The sequence below is a fragment of the Aythya ferina genome (genome assembly GCF_964211825.1).
Source record: "Aythya ferina genome assembly, chromosome: 5".
In the NCBI taxonomy this organism is placed as follows: Eukaryota; Metazoa; Chordata; class Aves; order Anseriformes; family Anatidae; genus Aythya; species Aythya ferina.
The window spans coordinates 38,331,341-38,354,802 of NC_140301.1; the positions used below are offsets into that span (position 1 = coordinate 38,331,341).

The following is a 23,462-nucleotide window of genomic DNA, read 5'->3' on the forward strand; positions in this document are numbered from 1 at the left end:
TCTACCTCTGAAGAGAACAAGACAGGCCCACCCACAGCAGCCAGCCTCCCAGCTGTAATTACCCAAGAGAGGCACTGATTCAGCAGGACTGCTCACATAAGCAAAGATTACTCACATCCAGGCTGCGGGACCACTAACCCTGTGACTCCTTGTTGACTCAGGAGTCTCACCATTGCAATTACCTCCAGTCCAGTCCCTGACACCGTTGCACAACCCACAAGCATGGGGAATCACTGATCTGTCACTGCACTGGCTGGGGACAAGCTTTGCAAGGACATTTGGTCTTACCTAGGCTTCTTTTTTTGCTCTTAGCAAAGATGAGGCAGCACGTCACTCCTGCCTCTGTCCCCCTCATGGGAAGGGATCAGAGAGTTAACACCAGGGTCAGGCAATTGACTGCATAGGAGACCAAAACCCCACGTTCAGTAATTCCCCATCGACAGCTCTGCCAATCACACACCACTTTTTGACAGCCCCGAGGCAGCTGTCTGTGCGTGGGCACGCAGGCAGTCGCTGCTGTAAGCCAGGCTTCCCCACTCCCTCCTTCCTCATGCCCAAGCACTCATGCAGCCAGGTACCTTTTGTGCATTACATCCCTCCCCTCTCCCACAGGGCCAAAAAGAGCCATTGAGGACTGACAGACACACAAACCCCCACTTCTGCCCCCCGATTCCCCTCACACCCAAGCGGACATGCTGCAAGGTGAGGAGTCACCTGTGCAGACCGGGAAACTGCGTGCAAATGGAGACAGCACACGCTCTTCTTGGGACTTACACTCAGGCACAGCCTGGTGCCCGAGTAACACACCTCTGCTGAGCAAGCTTGCTGGCAGCAAAGGGGTGTTCCCAGCCCATCCTTTGTGCCCTGCACGTAAGCCGCTTTTCACCAAGACCATTTATGAAAAAGCTGAAATGATCTCAGCAGCCACCTCCATCTTGTGGACTACAGGAATCCTCAAAAGCAGCAGGGCTGTCTCCCAGGATCCCAAGTACGGCTGGCATAAGAGAGGCCTCTGGGCAGGGCTTCTTAGTGGCCATCCCATAGCTGCAGAATCAGACCCATCAGACCCATCACTTGCACCACCGAGCAAGTGGCAGGTTTTCATCTGAGGCAGGAGCAGTGAGATGTCACGGGCAGGGACGAGGCGAAATGCTCGATGTGCAACACGGGGATGATGACGTCTCACAGATGTGCTGCAGCCAGGGAGGAGGCAGGCTCAGCACGGATCTGGGTGGCAAGGAGCGGTGTGTCCTCCAGGAGAACAACACCCCAGCCCATCCCAACACATCTGACACAGCACCAGAGGACCCAGACGTGGGACAAACCTCTTGAGCAGAGGACAGAGCAAGATGGCTTTTCATTTGACTTGCAAGGAGTTAACAAGCACTGCCTGGCATCACTCACTCCATGGAGAAACGGGAACAGGACAGAGGTCAGAGGCCACAATGTCAACCGGAGTGTACAGCCAGCATCCCTCCCACAAATGTCTTTGATGCAACACATTTATTTTGCTGTGTGGCAGCGCTGTACAGTACACGTACATTACCAGCAGTTTCAGAGCCCTGAGTCGTCATCCTTCCTGCCTTCCCTGAATCCTGGAAAAGAAGAAGGACCACTGTCCCCTTCCCCCACTTCAACTGCAAAGAAATGGACCTGGGAAAGTCCAGAAACACACAGGCACTTGCAGGGAGACTCTGCAATAACTAATATAAACCCTATCGGATTTTTAAAGGATATACCAGCTTTCTCTGAGGGTCAGACAAATGTTTTGGGGCATTCTAGGCAGGGCTGTGATTCTCTTAATTTTTTTAGGATCGTTTAAGAAAGAGCTGAGGAAAGGCTTTTGCTTCCAGTGCAGTTCCACTGGAATTTGTGTGGAATTTCCCCTGTTCAAAGGGGGAGAGAAAGCACCATGCCCTTCCTGACACACGGTACTCCACACCTCCCTTTCCTAACCCATAAATCAGCAGAGCCCTGGTACCTACTCCACCTCTTGCTGCCACAGAGAGAGCTAATGCTGTAACATGCAAGGACAGTGCAGCATGTAACAAGGAACGAGACCCAAAAATAGCCCACAGGATAGACAGAAACAGTCAGAAAGGCAAATGTGCCGTGGAGAGCAGCAGTGAGAGAGGGAACAGCCAGGCCTCTCCCACCAGCTCGTGTCAGTATGTGGAATGGTGCATCCAGCTCAGGAGAGCAATGACCCAGTTCCCCAGCCGGGACCCCTTCAGCCACAGGAAGAGTTCATACAGGTTGATCTGCCACAGGCTCAGTCCTTCTGTGAGTGAGATCTGCACCCTCCTGTAAAGTGAGTGACTCTTGCTCCTCTGATACCTAGAACAAAACAGAGAAACAGCCAAGTTAGCTCCAGCAGGATGCAGCCCGACAGGAAGGCAGCCTGTCCTGAAACCCCAGTACAACCAACCCCCCTCAGGGGAGGCGACCGTCCCACTCCTGGAGAATCACCACCAGTGGGGACCCCCAGGAGTAGGGCTTTTCTCCAAGGAGATGCTCCTGAGGAGCTGGGGATTCCCTTTCTGGCACAAATCTGGCAGAAGAGTCAGCCTGCTCCTGTGTGAGCCCAGCTCCCTTCCCACTGCGTGTAGTGAGCCTGGGCCATGGCTACACCCCTGTAGCCCTTCCCGGTAGTACATTCGTAGGAGTCCAACAATCCTGACACACTGGTTCCAAGAAAAGTAACTCTCCACCTTTCTTTAGAAGCAAAGGTTAACTGGGCCTTGCATTTCTCTCACCATTCAGACAAACTGCAGTTATTTCTTCTGCAAGGAGGAGGAACCTGAGGTAGGGGAAATGAATTGACTCACAGGTGGAAATCAGCTGCATGATTCCTATTCCTGGGTATTGAACACCAGCCTCATCGTCACAGTCAGCCCCGACACCTTGCAGAAGCAGGCAGCAGTGAACTGGCAGATCTTTCCTACCCACAAATACTTCCCAGTGCTGATGCCTGTAATAGGCACCCTGCCTTCTTCTGGGTTACAGGGCCAAACCCTAAAAGCTTATCCCACGGGCTGCACCTCCATCCCTGTCCCCAGATGCAAGGTCACACACCTGCCCTGTGGAGAGGCTGATGGCAGCAAGAACAGCACAGAAAGAGGTGTGTAACTGAGTAGGGGTCAGACCTCAGCAGATGCTCTAATGAGTGGGAAGGGTCCGTTGCTAAGGGTAAGAGGTCAAGATCCAAGTCAGGCCTTGTCAGGGCCCTGAGTGGAGGGCCCTAATATGCCTTCATGGCTCTGGCTAGCCTGAGGCCTCCTCCACACACTCTGCTTATAGGCTCAGCATTCTCTGAGCTGAGGCCTGGGCCTTCAGTGCCTGCCCAGTACTGGAGGAGTACTTAGGTATGAGCACATTGACCCCCTGGCTTAACCTCAGCCCTGTTCTGTCCCTACAGACCTGCCTGGCAACCACTCTGCCTGCCCTATAGGTCAGCTTCCTCCTTTGCCCCTGGACCTGCCTTATCCCCGTGATGTTGCATTATGATATGGACTTTTGGTTGAACCTGGTCAGCATCACAGGCCCTGCCCTGCTTGCCTTGCTCAGGACTGGCCCTTGGCCTGCTGGCTCCTGGCTCCCAGGGAGCAGCCAGCCCTCCTGATCTGGAGGCTGCTCCATGTCTGGGCCCCGGCGCCTGGAGAAGACACTCACGTGGAAACAGCTCTGATGCAGCAGCGAGACATGTTGAGGAAGGAGCTGGCACTGGCCCGCGTGTGCAGGGCTGACTCGATCCCCCTTAGCAGGTCGTTGGTCTTCAGCAGCAGCAGCATCTGGCGGGGGACATTGTTGAGGAGCTGGGTGATCTGGGGTAGGTAAGCAGCAGCATTGGACCGGATCTCCACATCCTGCAGTCAGCCAGGCCATGCCAGAAAGAAAGGAGAGAGAAGCTGAGAGTGCACGGGAAACCCCCGTCCAGACGCAGCCGAGATTTGGCAGGAGGATACAGCGTTTTGCCAGACCATGACTCAGCCAGGTGCTAAAGAGCTCTGCCTGCTGTTTTGCAGCAGGCAGCTGGCTGTCCCCAGCACTCACTGCATAGGCACACATCACTCTTGCTATATTCCACCTGCCCTTCAGTGAGATAAGGCCCCTTCACCTTACAGGCAGCATTAACAGCCTCTCAGGAGAACAGGGTGTTTGTTGCTATCTCAGCTCTTGGCCCAGGCAGACCACACCACCGTTTCATTACTGCCCTTGCAGCTTTCTGACTGAGTCTCACCTCAACAGACCCAATGCTGGCAGTGCTGCAAGTACCACAGGACTGCCTGGGAGGTCAGGCATGCTGCAAGGACAAGCAGGCTGCTCCCTGCCATGTGCATTTTGCCGTCCCATGCAACTGATGGCTTCATGATACACCAGTGGAGCTCTTTTCTAAGCTTAGCTTAGTCCCCTGTCTTCAGTGCAGCTCAGTGGAGGCGTGAAAGCATTATGCAGACTTTTATGCTAACCCAAAAGACCACAGAACTGTCATCTGTGTCAGACTACAGGTCCATCTAGACCCATATGAGGAAATCCAGAAAGAGTCCCTGGAACACCTGAAATCTCCTGAAACCACCAGGACACATGCAAAGGGTAGTAAATGACTTCTTACAGAGAGTGAGGCTCCTTTGGGGGGGAGAGAAGACAGCTCTAAAACCTTCTCTTCTGTGGAGTGAGCGATGGCAGGTCTGTATTTCATGGTACGGGATGTGACACCCACCCTTTGTGAACTTCAGACTTATTACAGAGGAAAACACCCACACAAATCTCGTGTGCAGGCCATGATGGTCAGAGGTGTATCCAGTTTACACACCATCATGTTCGTTTTGGTGTCGACACATAAATCTTTCTGTCCTGCCTCCATCACCAATCTAACACACAAATCTTCAGCAAGAAGATGCTTAGCTCTCCTAAACATTAAATGTTTTGTTCCAGTATTTCTTGGCAGAAAATTTCTTCCTGATATTCTTATCTCTCATCCTTGCCAGCATCACTGCAGAGGCTACTTTATTTTCCATGCATAGATTTTCTTTTCTATTTCTTTCCTTTTTATTTTTAGCTCCAGCTGTTTGTACACATCACAAAGCAACCACAAGATCTGTCATCAGACCTGTCATTTTCTGTGAAGGGTGAAGCCTGTGCACGGAGGAAGAAATGAGCTATGCCACAGGACCTGAGAAAAGCCCCTTGGCTGCAGTCGCAGAGGCTGCTGCAGGATGCAACAAAACACAAACAAAATCTGATGAGATAAGGCTAGCAGCCACCCTGGGCGGTCAGCTGCCCGGCCTTGGCTCAAGGCAGGAACAACTACACCTATGGCAACCCTCACACGTTTGCCTAGCCTGCTCTTAAAACCCTCCAGTGATGTGACCCGCATCCTCCCCAGACCATCCACACCAGCATCTCTCTGGCCTTGCCATTAGATCCTGCTTTACTCGTGTTATTACCAAAATCTCCTTAGCTGAACTTTAAACCCATTATTTCTTGTCGTGTTTGCAATCTGTCTTTACCAGATTTGAAAATCCCACTTACATCTCCCCTCAGCCTGCACTCTTCTGGACTTTTTCTGCCCTAGCTTGCTCAGCCTTAGTTCATGAGTTGCATCTGCTTGACCATCAGTCCTTGCTGCTTCCCACTGGCCTCTCCCACTTTCATCAAACCTTTCTCAAGAGGCAGTGCCCCAGGCTGGACACAGCACACTACAGCTAAGATATTGTATCAGGAGGGTTTACTTGTCTCTCAGACCACTCTGCTGCCAATCCATCCTCAAGCACATTCACCCGAGCTCTGTGCTGATGGCACCTGCCTACAGGGGCACTTGGCTCTTGCTGCTGATACGATCTTTCCAATTCACCTCTAAACTAAGGGCAAGCAGCAGCTCATTTCCTAATGTCACAGTAAATCTGCTCAGCTCCCCATTATCTGCTGCAGGATTATCTAGTTTCAGCATTAATTGTGTCATACAGGCCAAGACAACAGAGTTGGCTCCATACAAGCAATTCAGCTCTGACAAAGTTCATTAGCCCACACAGTGCACCGTGCAGCCACAGCCACAGCTCTGCATAACTTACATGAGCCAGCTTAGGACAAACACCACTTGTGAGCTCAGGTTCAAGGCTGGCCTTTTGGACTGGAGCCAGCTCTGTGTAGATTCACTGTGGTGTCTCTGAATTTTCTTCTGGAGCTACCAGCTCCAGAACTCCACAGATCAAGCATAGATCTGCTTAACAGTCATTATATTATTTCTGATATGCAGAAAATTAACTCAGGTAGGAAGCAATCAAATTACAGGGGGGGGTCTGTTACCCCAGGTATCCAACCTTCTCATCGTTGCGCGTAATGGTGAGCCAGCACAGCAAATTCAGCCCCATCCATCAAAACGAAACACCAACCCAAAGGAATTTCCAGGAGAGGATTTCACAGAACGATATTTTAATGCTACTTAAATTAATTTCATTCTATCTGCTACAAATGTGTGCAGATAAGAACAAACCATAGGATACAACATGTTTCTCCCTACAGACTCTGGTCCATTTCCTGAAATCACATCACTATAGGCTCACCTCTAAAAAAAGCACAGCTGGCAGGGGCTGCTACTATTCTTAAGGCAATGTGTGTGTGTCAGGAGTGCTAGCAGGCGTGAGAAGGATCCCAGCATGTGTGGATAGGAAAGCGGGGAGAATATAAGTGGCAATTTCCTAGATTTGTAGTGATTGAGTTGACAGAATCTGCAGTTAAGCAACCTTGACTCCAAGTTAATAGGGTTTCTGATTGGGAGGTAATTTCCGAGGGTTTTTAGGAGTTTGTATCAGTGCTGATAGTCATTTACATGAATAGTGATAATGCATTATCCTTCTCGTATCTTCCCACTAGGCCTTTATGTCTCCTCTACCTCACCCTATCCTCCTTGCTGGTTCCCTGCACAGCTGCATTAAACACTCCTTTTCATTTTAAGAAAAGGTTGATCTACAAATGTTTCTCCTGCCAGAACCGGTGAACACTTAGCCATTAAAATATCATACAAAATTTAAGCAGCCCATGACAAGTAAAATGGGGAGATTAAGTTTAGCCGCTATAACACACAGCATAGAAGAATTCCTGGCTTACTCTAGCTCAGCTGCCAAGGCAGAATTTGCTATGGAGCTGCCAGGGGTTGCCCAGTATCACTCTGGTATCAGTGATACACGTGGTTAGAACAGGGAAGGTACCCAAGAAGGAGGACACGCAGCAGGGGAGGGCACACAGGTCCTACCTCGCTGGCTGAGACTGGTGACCGGTCAATGCCCCTGTTGACGGACTCCCAGGACCTGGCGGTGAGCATGCAGGCAAAAAGCGGGTACAAATCCCCTGCCCCGAGCCGCCGGCTGTACTTCTGCACCCTCTTCATGTCAGCCTTGATAAGGGCCTGCCACAGGCGGCAGTAGTCCATGCGGAACGACTCGCTCAGCACCTGGGGAGGGAGACACGGCCCTCAGAAGTTCGCAGAGGGCAGGGAACAAGGAGGAAAGCCTTGTGCCCCCTAGCCATGCCCTATCCCCCACTTCAGAGCCAGGAGATGCCCTTGGAGGGTTATGGGAGTAATAGGAAAAATGTATTTATGCAGGCTTTGAGGAGCAAGGCTGCAGCTGGGTACGCTCTTCCAGCCCAACACCCACCAGCAGCCCTGCAGGGCCTTGGAAGCGCCCCCAGTTACACACCTGGTAGAGCCCGTGGTCCAGAAGGATAATGTGGGCCTTGCCAGAGGCTGGGCACTTCTTCACCAGCACATTGCCTGGGTGCGGGTCGCAGTGGACAAAGCCATTCACGAAGATCATTTCACTGTAGAGTTTCCCCAGGTTGCGAGAGATCTGTAAGGAGAGAGGAGCGGGTCACACACTGCCACCCCCAGCAGGGTGCGTGCCAGGGAGGAGAGGGGAGGCAGCCCCTGTGTGCCAGCACAGGGGGAGCAAGGGGCTGGCACATGCCAGCGTCCCCACACAGGGCTCCTGGGACCCCTCGTGCTGACAAATGCACGGTACAGCTGCTGGTGTCTGCTGCACAGGGATCCACACGGGGTATCACGAAGATGTTTGCAGGGTTAGGGGTTATTTGCGAACATTTTCTGGCAGGAAAAACGGTAGGAATGTGGGTTAGGAATGAGGGTTTTGGTCCTGTGGGAAGGAATGGGGTTTCTGGTAAGGAGGAGGAAAATGAGACAGCAGATGGTGGCAGATAGACACTGACAGGGAAGGTACTGAAGAAGCTGCTGGGGTGGGTGAAATGCCACCTGCATGAAGACTCAGGTGTTTCCTCCACGGATGACAGCAGGGCCCGGTAGAGAAGGGGTGGGAGAAGATCAGCCTGCCTGTCTGCTTACCGGAATGAACGCAGGCTCCCTCTGCCCTCCCTCCACCACACTGTCCCCTACTCTCCCCCTTCCTTTCCTCAGTCCCACACTAATCTGATTTACGATGTCTGTGAAGATGAAGCAGCACAGAAAAGCTGTTTAAATCATCCTGTCATTGCCGTGTCCCTCCATGCCACTGCTTCTCATCACCCAGAGATGTTATTAAAGTGAACATCTCCTAGGAGCTACTGAACATCCCCAGGACCTCAGATCAATCCCTCACCACACCAGCACAGCAACCTCTCACCCTGACATCCCACTGCTGGTCCTCCCTGCCGTCAGAAAGTGGCACAGTGCTCCACAGCAGAGTGCTGAACAAGCAATTAAAAGACAATTAAAAGTCAATCGTTATAAATGATTTCAAGGAGACACACGACGTAAGCAGCAAACAGGCAGCTGTCCCCACAAGCGGAGGGGACGGAAGAGGTAATGGTTATACCAACGACAGCTTGTCCTGCAGAAAACCTGACAGCTAGGAAAGGGCTTGCTTTACCCACCTGTGAAATGCAGCCACCTCTGAGAGGAGCACAGTGGCTGTTCAGGGAGCCACAGAACAATGCCACGGTACTGCATCAGGACAGGGCATGCGGAGCTCCAGGTCTGGCTGAGCCACCAAGAGCCCAGGAGAGCAGCTGGAAGCAGACCAGCCAGGTGCAGAACAGCATCCTGATGAGGAATGCCCAAGTAACTACAAGTGAGAAGGACACATGGGAACCCTTCCTGCAGCACAGCAGCAGGGACAGCTGTAGAAGCAGGTGGGACAGCCCCCCTTCCCTCAGGTGGCACCTGGAGCGACTACTGAATCATGGGGATGCTGCTCCATGCCAAATCACCCACGCAGGTGCTTTAGCTGTAAAATTTGGAAAGTCCAAAGTGCCAGATGTTCTGACAGCCTAGAAAAGGGAAGTAGAACCTGGCAGTCAAGGACATGTCACATAGTTTGTCCTGAGCTAATCATTCATTCATGCAGACTCCCAGGGACCTGCACGCCAGGAGAAGTGGACCTGGACATCGTGACTGCTTCAGGTGCAGGGCAGGTGTCCCCTCTTGAGCCACCATCAGCAGACAGGTTACTATCCTGGTCATAGCCTTTTACAGCCCAAAACACAACACAACAGAAGCTTGGGATTCATCTTCCCACCTTACCATGGGTCACCTTAGAGGGGTCACAGCCTTGCTCAGGGGTACAAGACAACCTTTACTTCCCCATCCCCTCTCCCTTCTCTGCCATACTTGTATTTACTTCCCTAGAGTACAGCGTTGAATATTTCCAGTAGTTAATGCACTGAAACTAAACTTTACAGCTTCTTTAAGAGAGAGGAAAGCATTCCGTATAATTTAGTTAGCATACAAAAAATATGTTACAGGGATTTATGATAAAATAAAACAATCTTTACCTTTGAAAAAAATAAATTTACTTAGAGTAAGAGATGGAGCTGCACACTAAAGTATTTTAGCTTATTTTTGCTGCTGACATACCTCTAAAATTGAAGAGAAATTAATTTAAGATAGAAAGCATCAATGCTGTTGAGTTCTAAACAAAAAGGAAGGCCATATTTCTAGAAATCAGAGTATAAAATAAAAATAGTGACCCATCATTATAATTCAGACAAAAGGAATTCATGTTTCTAGAGCAAAAAGCTAAGAAATAACCACGATGCCCTTACATACATTAATTGCAATATAGCTCCACGAGTCATCAAAGACACATATACTATATATAGGACTTTTGGTACAGATGTGTCATGTGTCCAATGCTGTAAGTTTTTTACTTACATAACTTCATTTTCTGTACATAGTTATCTAATGTGCACTTACTGAAGTACTGAAATGTGGCTATTATTACAGGATTCTTAAACTTAGTACAAAAAGACTTTCACTAGTGATTCAGAGAGAAGAAAAAAAAAAAAAAAAAAAAAGGAAAGGAAAGGAAAAGGAATGTAAAAATTGAATTCTGTTTTTCTCAAAGTTTCCCAGCTTTCTAGCTCTACATCCCAAAGAGGCCAGAGAAAGGAGACTGGGACAGGAAAGGGAAAACTAAAAATAAAGGTAAATATATTCCTTCTTCAAGTTTTCATCTTTTTCCTAGAACTCACATCATCATTACACACAGCAGCAAGCAGCAACAAGTACCGCCACTGACACAGCTTGCTCTCTGGATGAGATACAAGGCTTTGCAAAAGACCTATGCATCTACAACCTGTGGAGCAGGTAATGTATGTTTGGTACAGTTCTGTGCCTGTATATTAGCAAAAATATGATTTCTTGGTATCAGAAAAAGTATATGTCAATGAGTGTTTGTTCATGCGTGGATAACTGTAGGGCTGTTGTTTCACGTGTGCTTGCTTTTTGAGTTTCTCTCTCTGAGACCTCAGTGACTACTGACCATGATTCCCAGTAATTTGCCTGGAGTGAACTCCCCTAAACTCCAAAGCACTCATCTTCTATTGACACCCTCTAAGCAGTGTCAAGAGAGATTCCCAGACAGGGTGCCCTAGGGGATCAGTTTGTCTTGGTGCTTGGAGTGTATACAGGCTCCCCTGGTCAGGGAAGACTAACAGCAGTACATGGTTTTCCAAATTAATCACCAGCCAACACAGTTTACCTTTTGAATATTCATAGAATAAGGTTCTTCAAACACTTGTGGAAAAGCAATTGGAAGAACCTGCCATCTATGTCACCAAACTTCCCACAGATGCTGACCCCTCTTTTCCTTTCTCCAGTGCCCCATCACTACTGGCCTTCGGTGCATCCTTACTGAAAACGCCACTGGACAAATAACTTACAAACAATTCACTTTGGAAGAATGCAGTCAGGTGAAATGAGAAAATGAACACATGAAAACCTCTGCTCAGGAGAAGAGTGGAATTCAGCATGCATTCAGGCTGTGTAAGACCTCAGGGTGAAGGTGCATAGCAAATTAGACAAAAGGTTGTAATGATTTACGGAAGCAAAGACCAAAGTAAACACACAGGCATTTTGTTATGACACAGTGAGGGCATCATTCCTTTCCCTGTTTATCATCCAACACAAGGTCCTTATAAATACCAGGGTCTCCCAGCATTGTTTGCTGCGCATGGTAAAAAAGAATAATGATAATCACCCTTGGAATCCTGCATTCACTTCAAGACACCTCATTAAGAGAGATGCAGACAACATGGAGCGAGTTTAGAGAAAGCAAATAAATGAGCAGGATGCAGGAAGAATGTACTTAGGAAAAAAATTAAAAGAACTGACGGCTCTGGAGTTGGCTAAAGAATACCAGACAAAAGACGGTCTACCAATTTTAAAAGGCTTGAATACCAAGGAAACAGAGGCACTTGTAGCATTGAATGTGCTATGAGAAATACAACTAGGTAGAAGCAGGTGTAATCAAGAATAGGATAATTTAGGCATAACCTTATAAGAAACAATAAAAAAACGTGCCAGTCAGCAAGCAGAGCTGAGCTTGATATGTCAGATTGACACCAAATTCGAACTTTGGCCCGAGGCACATCCTTGCCTATTGCCAGAAGGTGTGTTATTGCCAAGAAAGTTCAATCTGTCCCTCTGTGCTGCAGCAGAACACGACGACTACAGCCACCAAGAAAGCCTGTGTCCTCACCAGCCAACGCAAATAGCAACCTGCCATTGCCACGTGATATGACATGACCGTGACACTGTGTCAGGCAAACCACACCTTTTCCACCCAATATTTTAATATTGGAAAAAAATGCTTACAGGATATAAAAATGCTTGCTATAGCCTCCTTTAAGATAACTGTACGGCATGATAAAGTCTCCTCTGAGCCTCCTTTTCTCTAGGCTAAACAACCCCAGTTCCCTCAGCCACTCCTCATAAGACTTGTTCTCCAGACCCCTCACCAGCTTCACTGCCCTTCTCTGGACACGCTCCAGCACCTCGATGTCCTTCCTGTAATGAGGGGCCCAAAACTAAATACAGTATTTGATTTGAGGTGTGGCCTCACCAGAGCTGAGTACAGGGGGATGATCGCTTCCCCAGTCCTGCTGGCCACAGTTTCTGATACAAGCCAGGCCACCTGAGCACACTGCTGGCTCATATTCAGCCAACTATCAAGCAATACCCCCCTGTTCCATTCCACCCAGCAGCTTTCCAGCCACATTTCCCCCAACCTGTAGTACTGCTTGGGCTTGTTATGCCCCGAGTGCAGGACACCACACTCAGCCTTGTTTAACCTCCTACAGGTGGCCTCAGCCCATCGGTCCAGTCGTCCCATATCCAGATCCCTCTGCAGAGCCTTCCTACCTTTGAGCAGGTAGGAGGTTCCTCACACCTGACCTGAGGTCACTCACACCTGACTTGGTGATGTCTGCAAACTTACTGAGGGTGCACTTGATCCCCTGATGCAGATCACTGAGAAAGATATTGAAGAGAACTGGCCCCAGTACAGAGCCCCAAGGGACACCACTAGTGACCAGCCTCCAGCAGGATTTAACTCCATTCACTTCCCTCTGATAACTCCCAGCATATTTAGGAAACTCTTCTCATTAGCTTTTAAGTGCATGGCTTTTCACTTGGTATTTCTCATTTTTATCCCTTTCTATCATTCAAGTCCTCAAGGCCACCAAGTGCAATTGCTACTTCAATCCTCTACAATGACAAAACATCCCAAACTGGTGCCATTCACAACCTCTTTCACAAAGCTCTGTTTGTGTCAAGGTCATTACTGAAATTATGAAGATCAGTTTGAAGAGCAAACCTTGCAAAACTCCACTGTGATAATTCCTCTCATTACCATTGCCTCTATCAGTTTCTCACCTACTTTGCAACTTCCCTACTAATCCCCACCCTTTCTGTTAAGCTGACTCATACGCAGCGTACCAAGTACACCTACTGCCTTTTTGTCATCTAATTCAGAGGACCCCAAACCATAGCGCAGGTAGCAGCAGTGATGAATTTCTTCTTGTATATACAAGCCACCTCTTAACAAAACAGCATGCCCAGCTGACAGAACAACCTGATAATAACAAAGCACTGGAAAGTCCATCACAAATAAAAACCCTTACAAACACCAGGCTGATATGCCTAGTTAGCAAGAGAGTGAGTGCAAAACTCCTTTAGCAACAAGACGGCAGATATACCATGTTCACTGGCAGCTGCAATGTAAAAAACTGGCCAGAGTTATCCAGGAAAAGTCACTGATACTTTCCTGGCCTCCTGAGTAATCTGCAGCAGTCCTGGCTACGTGCCTCCAACTGACACAAAGAAGAAGGGCAAAGAAAAACATCATCCTGTGCATGGTCATTGTAGAGCTGATCTCACTGCCTGCCTCTGATAAGACCCAGATGAAACTGCCTGATAGGGCACTATCTTTTCTTGTCCCACCTCCATTTGTGACTGTCTCTTTAGATCAGGAGCAGATACTAGTCTCCGGCCTTAATTTGGCTGTAATATTTGCCAATTATTTTAAGACATGGCGACACTAACTTCTATTGATCTCATTAAAAGTAAAGGTCGTTGTGCAGCTCATTTCTCAGGGCTCAATATTAGCTCCTCAGGCCAAAAGAATAGCATTGATTTTGGAACCTTAATCGAAGGTTAATTGGATTGAAGAGCGTATTGGGTTTTTGCTTTCTTCTGCAGCTGTTATTATGGCCATCGTCTAAGGGTTTGCTTAATCCTGCTAGTACAATCCTGCCCAATTAAACTGGTGTCAAATTAGCAAAGGGTGTGGATAGAGAAGAGCCACAATCTGAAGCCTGCTGTATGTCTCTGCTCTGAAATGGCTCTTGTCCATAGAAGATTAGGATGGTCACACACAAGAGATCCAATTTCACACTTTGTCCTCTATGATGCAGTTGTGAGGATCAAAACACAGCGCTCTGTAACGTAGCACTGTTGCTATCTACTGATCTAGCAACACAGCAAGGTGATATCTGGACACATAAGATGTCATTAAGATTCTGGAGCAGCTTTTAGGGCTTCCAGAGTGTACTCCTAGCATGCCCCATACCCTCTTTTGGGAACTAAAGAAATTATTTTCCTGCTCGATGCCCCATCTTCTACTGCATTTAAATGGGAAGAAATATTCTGACTTAACTAGCCAGGGAACTGAGGGGCTAGCTTAGTAAGTTTCTACAGAGAAGACCAGTTGTTGTTCATTTGTTATTTGCATCTCTGTCAGGCCTGAAATGGACAGGGGGATCATTTTCCCTTGGCTTTAAATTGAGTTGTATTTCCTTGGATTTAACATAAAGCATCTTGCTGAGACTCTTGAGCAATTGATTCACACTTACACTTGAGACTGACTTCCAGTAAGAGAAGGGTTTGTGTGTAATTTAACTCTTTATGTGGTATCTTTGCATAGTTCAGAAGCTGGAAATGCTGGAGGTCATCATCCTTGTTTACCAGTGCCTTGTGAACTGTCATTAAGCTTCAGGCAAGAAGAAACGTAGGAGAATCTGTAAGGAAACCTCTCCCCAGACTAAATCAGCAGGTGCAAAGAGCAAGAATAACCATTTTCCCCAAGAACTCCACGCTCCATTTCATCTAACACTTGAGTTTTATAAGCACAAATACTTGAGACATGAGAGGTTTCCATACTTGCACTGACAAAAGGATTCCACCCTGGGAAATCCCATTTAAATTTTAGCAGCCCCAAGCCAGCAGCTCCTGGCTCTTGGCAGAAGGGTAAATCCCACACTGAAAGCATATTTCAAGTTGCAAAGCTGTCAACCATCAGAAGGTAGCTGAGCTCTTTATTGAGCTAAGAGATATCATTGCAGTGAGGATTCCATTTAGTAACAGAAGGAAGCAAAAAGCCACAATAGGATGAAGTGACAGATGGCAATAATTGCACACAGTAGCTCATCTTAAGTATCTTAGCTGTTTGCTTTCACTTCTCAGCTGGACAAAATGTTTCACTGACTTCTGAATCATCCACAGCCCATGACCAGGCACTCAGTGAGCTGAAGCACACAGCACCATTTCCTTTCCTGACTCCAACACAAACCAAGGCAATCATGGTGAGCTCTCCACCTGCCTGCCAGTACTGGCTGGCTACCTGCAGGCAATACAGCATGTGCCACAAGACCTCTAAGCTCCACAGCTCCCATAGCCCGCTGATCCAGCAGCCTCTGCGGAGATAGTCAGAGCACCTACAAGGAGGAACAAGGAAGACCTATGCAGCAGATCAGAGATGATGTCAAGATTTGTATATGGATGAGGTCTTTCTAAATGGATCAGTTAAAATCAGAATAGGTGCAAAGTGGGCATGTGTGCCATCTGAGGTCTTCTTTAGAAGTCTTTGCTCTAAGTAGCCTTCCTTTCCTCCTATGTATGCTACAAACAACTTGACAGCCCCTCAGTCTACATTTTTCCTCCCTTCTCTGCTCTGCCCACCTCCTCCAAACGTATGTTCCCAAGCAAGCATGTAACTTGTGTCTTGAAACAGGAACAGCCCAGTTTCCAAGCAGCCCCTTTCTTAACCCTGGTCTTCCCTCAAAATTCATGCCAGCTCATTCCCTCGTAACTCCCTTCTCCAGGCTTCCCTCCCATTGTCAATATCCTAGCTGCATTCTCATCCTCGGCTACACTTACACATGAATAAGTAACTGTTCCACAGGCAGATATTTCAGTGTTTGCACTTGTCTTTAGAAATCAAAGCCTTCTCTGATTAAATGCCATTACAGTCCAGCGCTTGGACGGATCCAGAGAGATTAATGTGCTTTTGGGCAGCTTTAATGATAATCCTGCTACAGACGGTATTAAGTAAATGTCAGTAACCTGGTTTGAAGGGAGCTTTCACCTCAGGGATCCTTTCCATTTAGAGGAGAGAGGCTCAGCTTGCTTTTCAAGGCTGCGTTGTCACACAAGAGAAATCCTGCTTAGTGAAGACTCGTATTCCTCTGCCCAGTAAAACAAAATGGAGTAAGATGATAGAGGAGTTGATAGATAGATAGATTGAGGTGATTTACAGGGAGCTAATGCATCTCTTAAAAGCCAGAATTGCTGTCTAAGTCACATCATACTTTTGAAGCCTTTGTTGCCACCCCCTCCTCATGCTCCTTTCAGTGCCTACTGCCTTTTGTTCACTTTGCCACCATGCCATGAAGCTCCTTACCCATGGCATCAACAGCAGCAGCTGATAATGGACCTTGGTTGTATTTGTCTCATCTGCTGCACCTCATCAGAGAAGTGGTCTGGGGTGTGCATGGCTCCTACCATCTCCCTGTGGCCATAATAACAGACCTTATTCCCCATCACATGCTTCTGAGGGGCTTAGTATCCACTCCTTTGATTACTTCGTTGGCAATCAGTAAAAGATAATCATTAACTTTGGGGGACAGAGAGAGAAAAGAGACAAAGAACAGCTCAGCACAGGTACTGAAACTGCAGAAATGTCGAATCCTACAACTGAGCTGAGTAACATCATATAACTGACAGATTGCCAAAACTTCTGAGGCTTATACCTTGCTGTAAGAAAGAGCTTCTTGACAACTTTTTTTTTTTTTTAAATACATTTTAGACATCATTTAGAGACCAGCAAAATATGTTGTTTCCTTGCTGCATGGAACCTATTGTGCCAAGATGTCACAAAACAACCTTACAAAAGGGGTGGATGAACAAAAATAAGAGCTAAATTTTCATCCTAAATCTCTCCTATCGGAACAGATCTGCTGCCCAAGAACTTTGAGGAAGCCCTGTTCAAAATCTGAACATTGTTCAAGAGTCCTCTTGCTAATGCATCAGAACAAGCCTTTCTGCCAGTTTCAAGACTGAATATTGAGAAATATTCAGTTTTGTGTCTGAGTGCTGTGGGCTAGATTTGACCTCTGCCCATACAGCAGAAGAAAAGAACTTATGTAAGACATGTTCACTCAAAGAAACAACTCACTTTTGACCAGTTGTTCTGTCTGGGTGAATGGAGCTGACTGGGTGTTCTGCCATGGACGAGACTTTTTAAATCTCTTGATAACAAAGTACATGAGCTATCATATTCTCACGAGTCACACAATGGTGCTCTTTGCAGACCAGATGCATCATTGAGGTACTTACCTTGGTAAATACAAAGAAAGATCATCAGCACAAAATAGACACAGAGAAAGAATTGTGTCTACCTCTGAACAGCTGACAAACATCTCTCTGATGCCCTGCTGGGAGGGAGGAGAAATACTAGCGACCCAAATGTTCTAAATTCTTCCTGATGGAAATGTGAAAGAATAGAGACTGCACTATCTACAGGTGAGTCATTTAAGAAGTCCCTTTAATGAAAATGGACTAGACTTCTTGCTGGGAAGAGAAGGTCATTCACTACTGCCCACTGACCTTGGCTTGTTCATCACAATTAGAATGGAAAGACAGTCTTAAAACCTACTTTAACCTTTGCACTTTCCTGTATTTCAGTGGAGAAACACGTGACAAGGTGCCTGTCTTTTTGCCTGTAGAAGTTACTAGAAAAAGCCTAATTGGCTTCTGCTGGGTGTAAGACCAGAGGAAGAGGTGATCTACGCAGAGAAAAGGCAGGTTACTCGGTCCTGTAATTTGGCAGACCTCAGACTGACTTAGGGAGGCAGCTGAGAAGATACACATAACATTCTCCCCTTGTGGCGCATACCAAACTCACATTTCCTGTTCCCTGAAAAGTCTTTGGTATGTCCTAACCAATGCCACGTGAATTTTGCCATGGATAGAAAGGGAGTGGAGAGGAAGAAGAGCAGAGAGAGAGGAAGCGTTCGGATTTCAGAATTAAGTGTATGGACAAAGTACAATTGATTTTATGCTGTACCTCTTTGACAGCCAATCAACCAAGTGAAACTTTGAGGCTCATCAATAGGGCACAAGGGGAAAAGCAAGCAGCACTGCCTCAATCAGCACTCACGCACTGAGACGTGTGGCTTTACACTGTTGAATGACAAAACCCTTTCCCAAGGCATCTTCTCAGACCTTCTTGGAAGCAATGCCTTCTTTTCCTCAAGAATCTCTTAGCAACAAAGAATCCCCAGCACTCTTTTGACATCATGCCACACATACAAATTATTTCACTCATTGGGGAAATGTAGGTTCTCCAGGAATGGAATCTGGCAGCTATTTAATGAAGGGCAGCAAAACTTCACAGCAATATAGGACCAAGAAGCAAAGAAAACTGTACCCAGTTGCATCCAGAAGAAAGAGGGAGATTTTGGAAAGCAGACCAGAACAACACATGGCAGAATATTATGCAAACCACCATGGCTGAGATTCCAGCACTCCTGCAACAAGAATCACCTAAGGCCTGTAATTTACATCTCCTTTATAAGGAGAGACAGCTATTGGGTTACAAAGGCTACATCCTGTGCTCTAGAGAAAGTTAATGCAGGAGAAAGAGAGGGGAGGACAAGGGACAAAAAAAGATCAGAACCTGAAGCTGTTCCTCTAGGATAACAGGAACTGCCATCTTGGAACAAGCCATCGGTGTATTTAATATAAGAGCATGGTTATCACTCGCAATCTGTCTCCTTGAAGATATCTCTAGCTGTGCAATCCTACAGGACAGTGTTCCCCAAAAGGGATTATATACTTTCCCAGGAGCACAAGAAACGAGATTTTTCAGATTAATTGCTCTGTTCATATCTGTATGTGCTGCTCCCTTTTCTGCCCCTTCCCGTTCTGTCAGTGTTCCTGTCCAACATCAGGTTTGCATTGCCCATCATGCCCAGTTCAGAAATGGCTGAGAACCTACCTCATTGACATCAATGCCATTCCTCTCCATGTACGCTCTGTCGTTCACCTGCCCCCCTTCCATGAACTCCATGAGAAGGACGCGCCTTGTTGAGAGCTCCCAGTAGATCCTGGGGACCTGAAACAAGAAAAGATGGGTCAGGTCAAATAACAGGCAGGGGAAGGAAGGAGAACATACCACACACAACCCAGGAAAGGAATAAAAAAGGAAGAGGTTGAAGCGAGGCCTTGTTTCTTTCCCGTGCACTAGGGAGGTAAATGCAACTATTGTCACTGCAGGCCTCTTCCCCAGGACAGCAGCAATGTGTGCAAGGACAATGCACCAATACAATGGCAGCAGAAAAAGTGCTTGTGCAACATTTCAGGCCCCACTTTACAAAATCTTCACCACTTCCCTCTCCCATTACTGTTTGATAGCTTTCTTATTTGCTCTGGAGCTCCTACAAGTGGCCTGTTTAGCACCTATTGCAACTTTCTGAATCATCCACTTGGCTCCTTTAGACAGGAACTGCATCTCGTTTGCTATGTACAGAGCTCACTTATGCAGCTCTAAAAATGATAAGCCATCGTCATAAATTGTATCTCAGCAGTGCCCCTTGGAACACAGACGCATTTGAGCTGACAAACCCTGTGTACTTAGGCCATCTGCAATCAAACTGGGAGAAAAATCAAGTGTCACAAATAAGGAGCTTGTCATAGAAACCCTGGGAGACCCTTAACTATCTTATTGCCAATGTGACACAGTAACGAGCATAAAACGTCAAAGCACTTTTCATTCAATCTGCAGTAAACCAAGCTGAGTGAGGTCTAAGTAAGAGGCCCTGTGTCACACAGGGAGGCAGTGACGCAGCATAAGAGAAGCCTTCACTTGGGCTGGCTCCCCCTTTTCCAGCCTCTCTCTCTAGCCCAATTCTGAGTGGAAGTTCCTACTGCCAACAGAGTCATTGATGAAGTTCCCTTTGGATATTCCTGACATCATTGTGCTCTCAAGCTGTCCAGGTTCAACTTCGCATGCAAAAGAAATCAGAGAGGTATATTTTACCAAGGACTTAAGGCAGCTTCATCCACCCCCATTACTGTGCCCCAGTAGAGCAGTAACACATTTTGGATCCTGCAAAGAGAGACACAGCCATACAGCTCTCTCCCCTCACCTACGTGACTTTGCCATAGACTCAGGACTCACACACTGCAAGGATGCAGCACACTGAGGTAGGGCAGAAAAACGTAAGGGATGTTGTCCACCTAGTGCAACCAAAGCCAGAGGAACCAGCCAGGCCGCTGTGGCTCATCAGTGCCGAGGATCCAGCACACTCAACGAGGATTCAGTTACTTGCAGCCATGGTGATTGCATACTGATGGACAGCTCCACCATGTTGCTCTCTCACTCCCCCTCCTCAAAAGAACAGGGAATGGGGGTTGTGGTCACTCCACAGCCCTTCACATCCACCACTCCTTCAGGGTCACTCTCTGCCCCTGCTCCACGTGGGGTCCCTCCCACGGGATGCCATCCTTCCCAAACTGATCCTGTGGGGGCTGCCCATAGGCAGCAGCTCTTCAAGAACAGCTCCCACATGACTCCGTCCCACGGGGTCCATCCCCCAGGAGCAAACTGCTCCAGCACGGGTCCCCCACAGGCAGCAGCTCCCCCCAGACACCCTGCCCCTGTGTGGGCTCCTCTCCACGGGCTGCAGCTCCAGCCTGGGGCCTGCTCCTGCGGGGGCTCTCCATGGGCCGCAGCCTCCTCCAGGCCACATCCACCTGCTCCACCGGGGGCTCCTCCACCCATGGGGGGGCTGCAGCGTGGAGATCTGCTCCATGTGGGACCCATGGGCTGCAGGGGGACAGCCTGCTCCACCAGGGGCCTCTCCACAGGCTGCAGGGGAACTGCTGCTGTGTGCCTGGAGCACCTCCTGCCGCACTGAGCTTGGTGACTGCAGGATTGTTTCTTGCTACATTTTCCCACTCCTCTCTCCCAGCTGCAGCAGTTTCTTTCCTTTGTTAAATCTGCTCACACAGAGGTGCAACCACTGTCACTCATCAGCACAGCTTTGACCAGAGGCAGGTCCCTCTGGAGCTGGCTGGAACTGTCCCTTATCTAACATGGGACAGCTTCTGAGCTCTCCTCACAGAGGCCAGGCCACCCCAGCAGCTCTCCTGCTACCAAAACCTTGCCACATAAGCCCAACTGCAGCAGCCTTCCCAGCTTATCTGCATGTCCACTCTTTGCAAAGTTTAGTGAGAAAGCAAGCCAACTCCAAAACTAACAGTCACTAACAGTCCCCCAGCCCTTCCAGCTGCTGTGGTGTGCCTCCCAGACTCACGCATCCTTGCTGCCTTAGATCATTTCAGTTGACACTCATTCTTGTCTCAGGATTTACAGGGGCAAGTCACAGGGCTTACAAAGCACCATCCATGCTCTTGGAAACGCCTCTCTCACTCACAGATGAATTCTTCAGTGATTTTTTTAATTACTCACAGATGTTTGCCTGTAATGCCAGTGCATGGAAACAATTTATCTCTGGCTTTAAAAGCTCAACCAGGTTCACAGCACAAAATCCACTTCTCAGCTTTCCTTCATGTTTAGGAAAATTAATGATACCGGAGCCCAATTCTTCCCTTGCCTTTGGGTGATGAACACATCTCTGAATTGGCAGGTCAGACGGGAGGATCCATTATTCAGCCATCTCAAGCCATTTGTTACTGTTACACATATTGATATCATGATAGCTCCTTAACCCAGCAAGAAGGCGATTGGCCGTCTCCATGGGGATTTACTTCCCAGTATCCTAGTTACAGCTGCAACAGAGCTGCAGCTCACCAAGGTGCATCACTTCTGATAAGCGCCCACTCAGCAAAATCACTGGCCTTTGGTCTTCTGCAGCCTCAGTGGCTTTCAGCTATCTGTGTCAAGGGAAAGGCCGCTTCCTGCCCCTGGGCTCCAACAGGACTGCCCCAAACCTAAGGTGACAAGGAATTATAGTCCTTGCATGGAGGAAACAAGGAGAAAATGGGTGCATTGGCCTGTAAAGTCTAGCAAAAACTCACCTAATTTCAGGCATCCATCACTTCCATCTTGGGATTTCTGCACACACAGGAGGTTAAAACCTCATTTTAACATGCATATAGGGGAGTGTCCAAAAAAGTGTGCATCTTTTGCTGCCTTTGTGCAAATGCAGTTATGTCAGCGACTGCAGCCACAGCATTACATGGGCTTGATCGTACTTGTGTACTTACAGAATACACACAGCAGAAGCTTGTGCCCCGTGTATGTCAGCAGCAGATGTTTGTGTGCAAGTTTGAAGACGGGAGCATATATCTACAGAGATGGTGATGAGTGCATGTCTGGCTGTACTTGAGACATCTGTCAGCAACCTCTGTCTGTGCACGGCTGGACAGGTGAGGTACATGTATCAGCAAGGAAGAGCGCAGTATGGGAGCAGCTGAGTTTGTGTATGAAGGTAACATGAATGCATTAGCTGTCGATGTGTATGCAGGATGTATGCTTACTTTCAGAGTGAAAACGTGCTTTTCTGCAGGAGGAAAGATACACGCAACCTACTTCCTCATGGGATATGCACACAGTCCACCCAACACTACTTGACATTATCGGCCGCATTCTAGCTTTTGCTGTCCATATTAGCAGAGCAGTCTAGAACGAACAACACAAAGGGACTGAACTCCTCTCTCCATCTATATAGTTTTTCCAGGTGATGAATGAGGTGAATGTGAGGCATAAACTGAGATTATTAACGTACATACGTGCATGAGAATATGTACTCCCTCACCTTCAGGAAGTCAAAGTTCCTCAGCATATGAGCAACCTTCTCAGCATTTCTGCCTTCATTGAGAAAATCCAGCTCCAAAGGTAGATTCTTCTTTGCTTCTTCCACCAGCCACATGAACTCAAAATCTGGAAAGATCTGCTTCACAACCAAGAGGAGAACCTGGGAACAATGAAGCAGACAATCAGCCACTTGCCAGCTCCAAAGCCACACAGCTATACACAGTGCTGCGCTGTTAGCTACACAGAGCAGATTCTGTTTTGACAGATTCATTCCATGTAACTTACAGACCCCCCACCAAAGAAAAAAACCTTCCTCCTGCACCGTAAGTGCTTGTAGGGTTCCTGCAGTATCATAGTACAACATATGGTGTCATGCCTTGATTCTGCAACACAAATTTTGGCTTGCCCTTCCACACAGGCACATCTGTAAGTTGCCTGATGAAACAGACACAAAAGGGCAGTGCTAGGAGCCCATCTGCCCCCTACCTAGAAATAAGTGAGCAAACCTCTGAAGAAGAGAGGACGAGGTCAGATCTTGCCAAGGGAATAGCCCAGAAGTAACTCTTTTCTGAGTCTCTAACTTCTCTAATTCTACAAGACATTGTTTGGTGT

The 23,462-nt window shown here is 47.8% G+C and overlaps 1 protein-coding gene across 7 annotated transcripts in view; it reads right to left on the reverse strand.

Annotated features, from left to right (window-relative positions):
- Positions 1–1,484: 1,484 nt before the first annotated feature.
- The window catches only part of ADCK1 (aarF domain containing kinase 1), an 85,599-nt gene continuing 63,621 nt past the window's right edge, over positions 1,485–23,462 (reverse strand). For 6 of the 7 annotated variants that reach the window (XM_084520832.1, XM_084520829.1, XM_084520830.1 and 3 more), the window contains exons 6-11: positions 22,852–23,010; positions 19,068–19,184; positions 7,698–7,847; positions 7,253–7,450; positions 3,673–3,866; positions 1,485–2,337 (exon numbers count right to left, since the gene is read on the reverse strand). In XM_084520832.1, coding sequence (XP_084376958.1) covers positions 2,166–2,337; positions 3,673–3,866; positions 7,253–7,450; positions 7,698–7,847; positions 19,068–19,184; positions 22,852–23,010 — 990 coding nt within the window. In that variant the 3' untranslated portion in view covers positions 1,485–2,165. The remainder of the gene's footprint in view (positions 2,338–3,672; positions 3,867–7,252; positions 7,451–7,697; positions 7,848–19,067; positions 19,185–22,851; positions 23,011–23,462) is intronic. The other variant, XM_084520835.1, reaches the window with a different exon arrangement.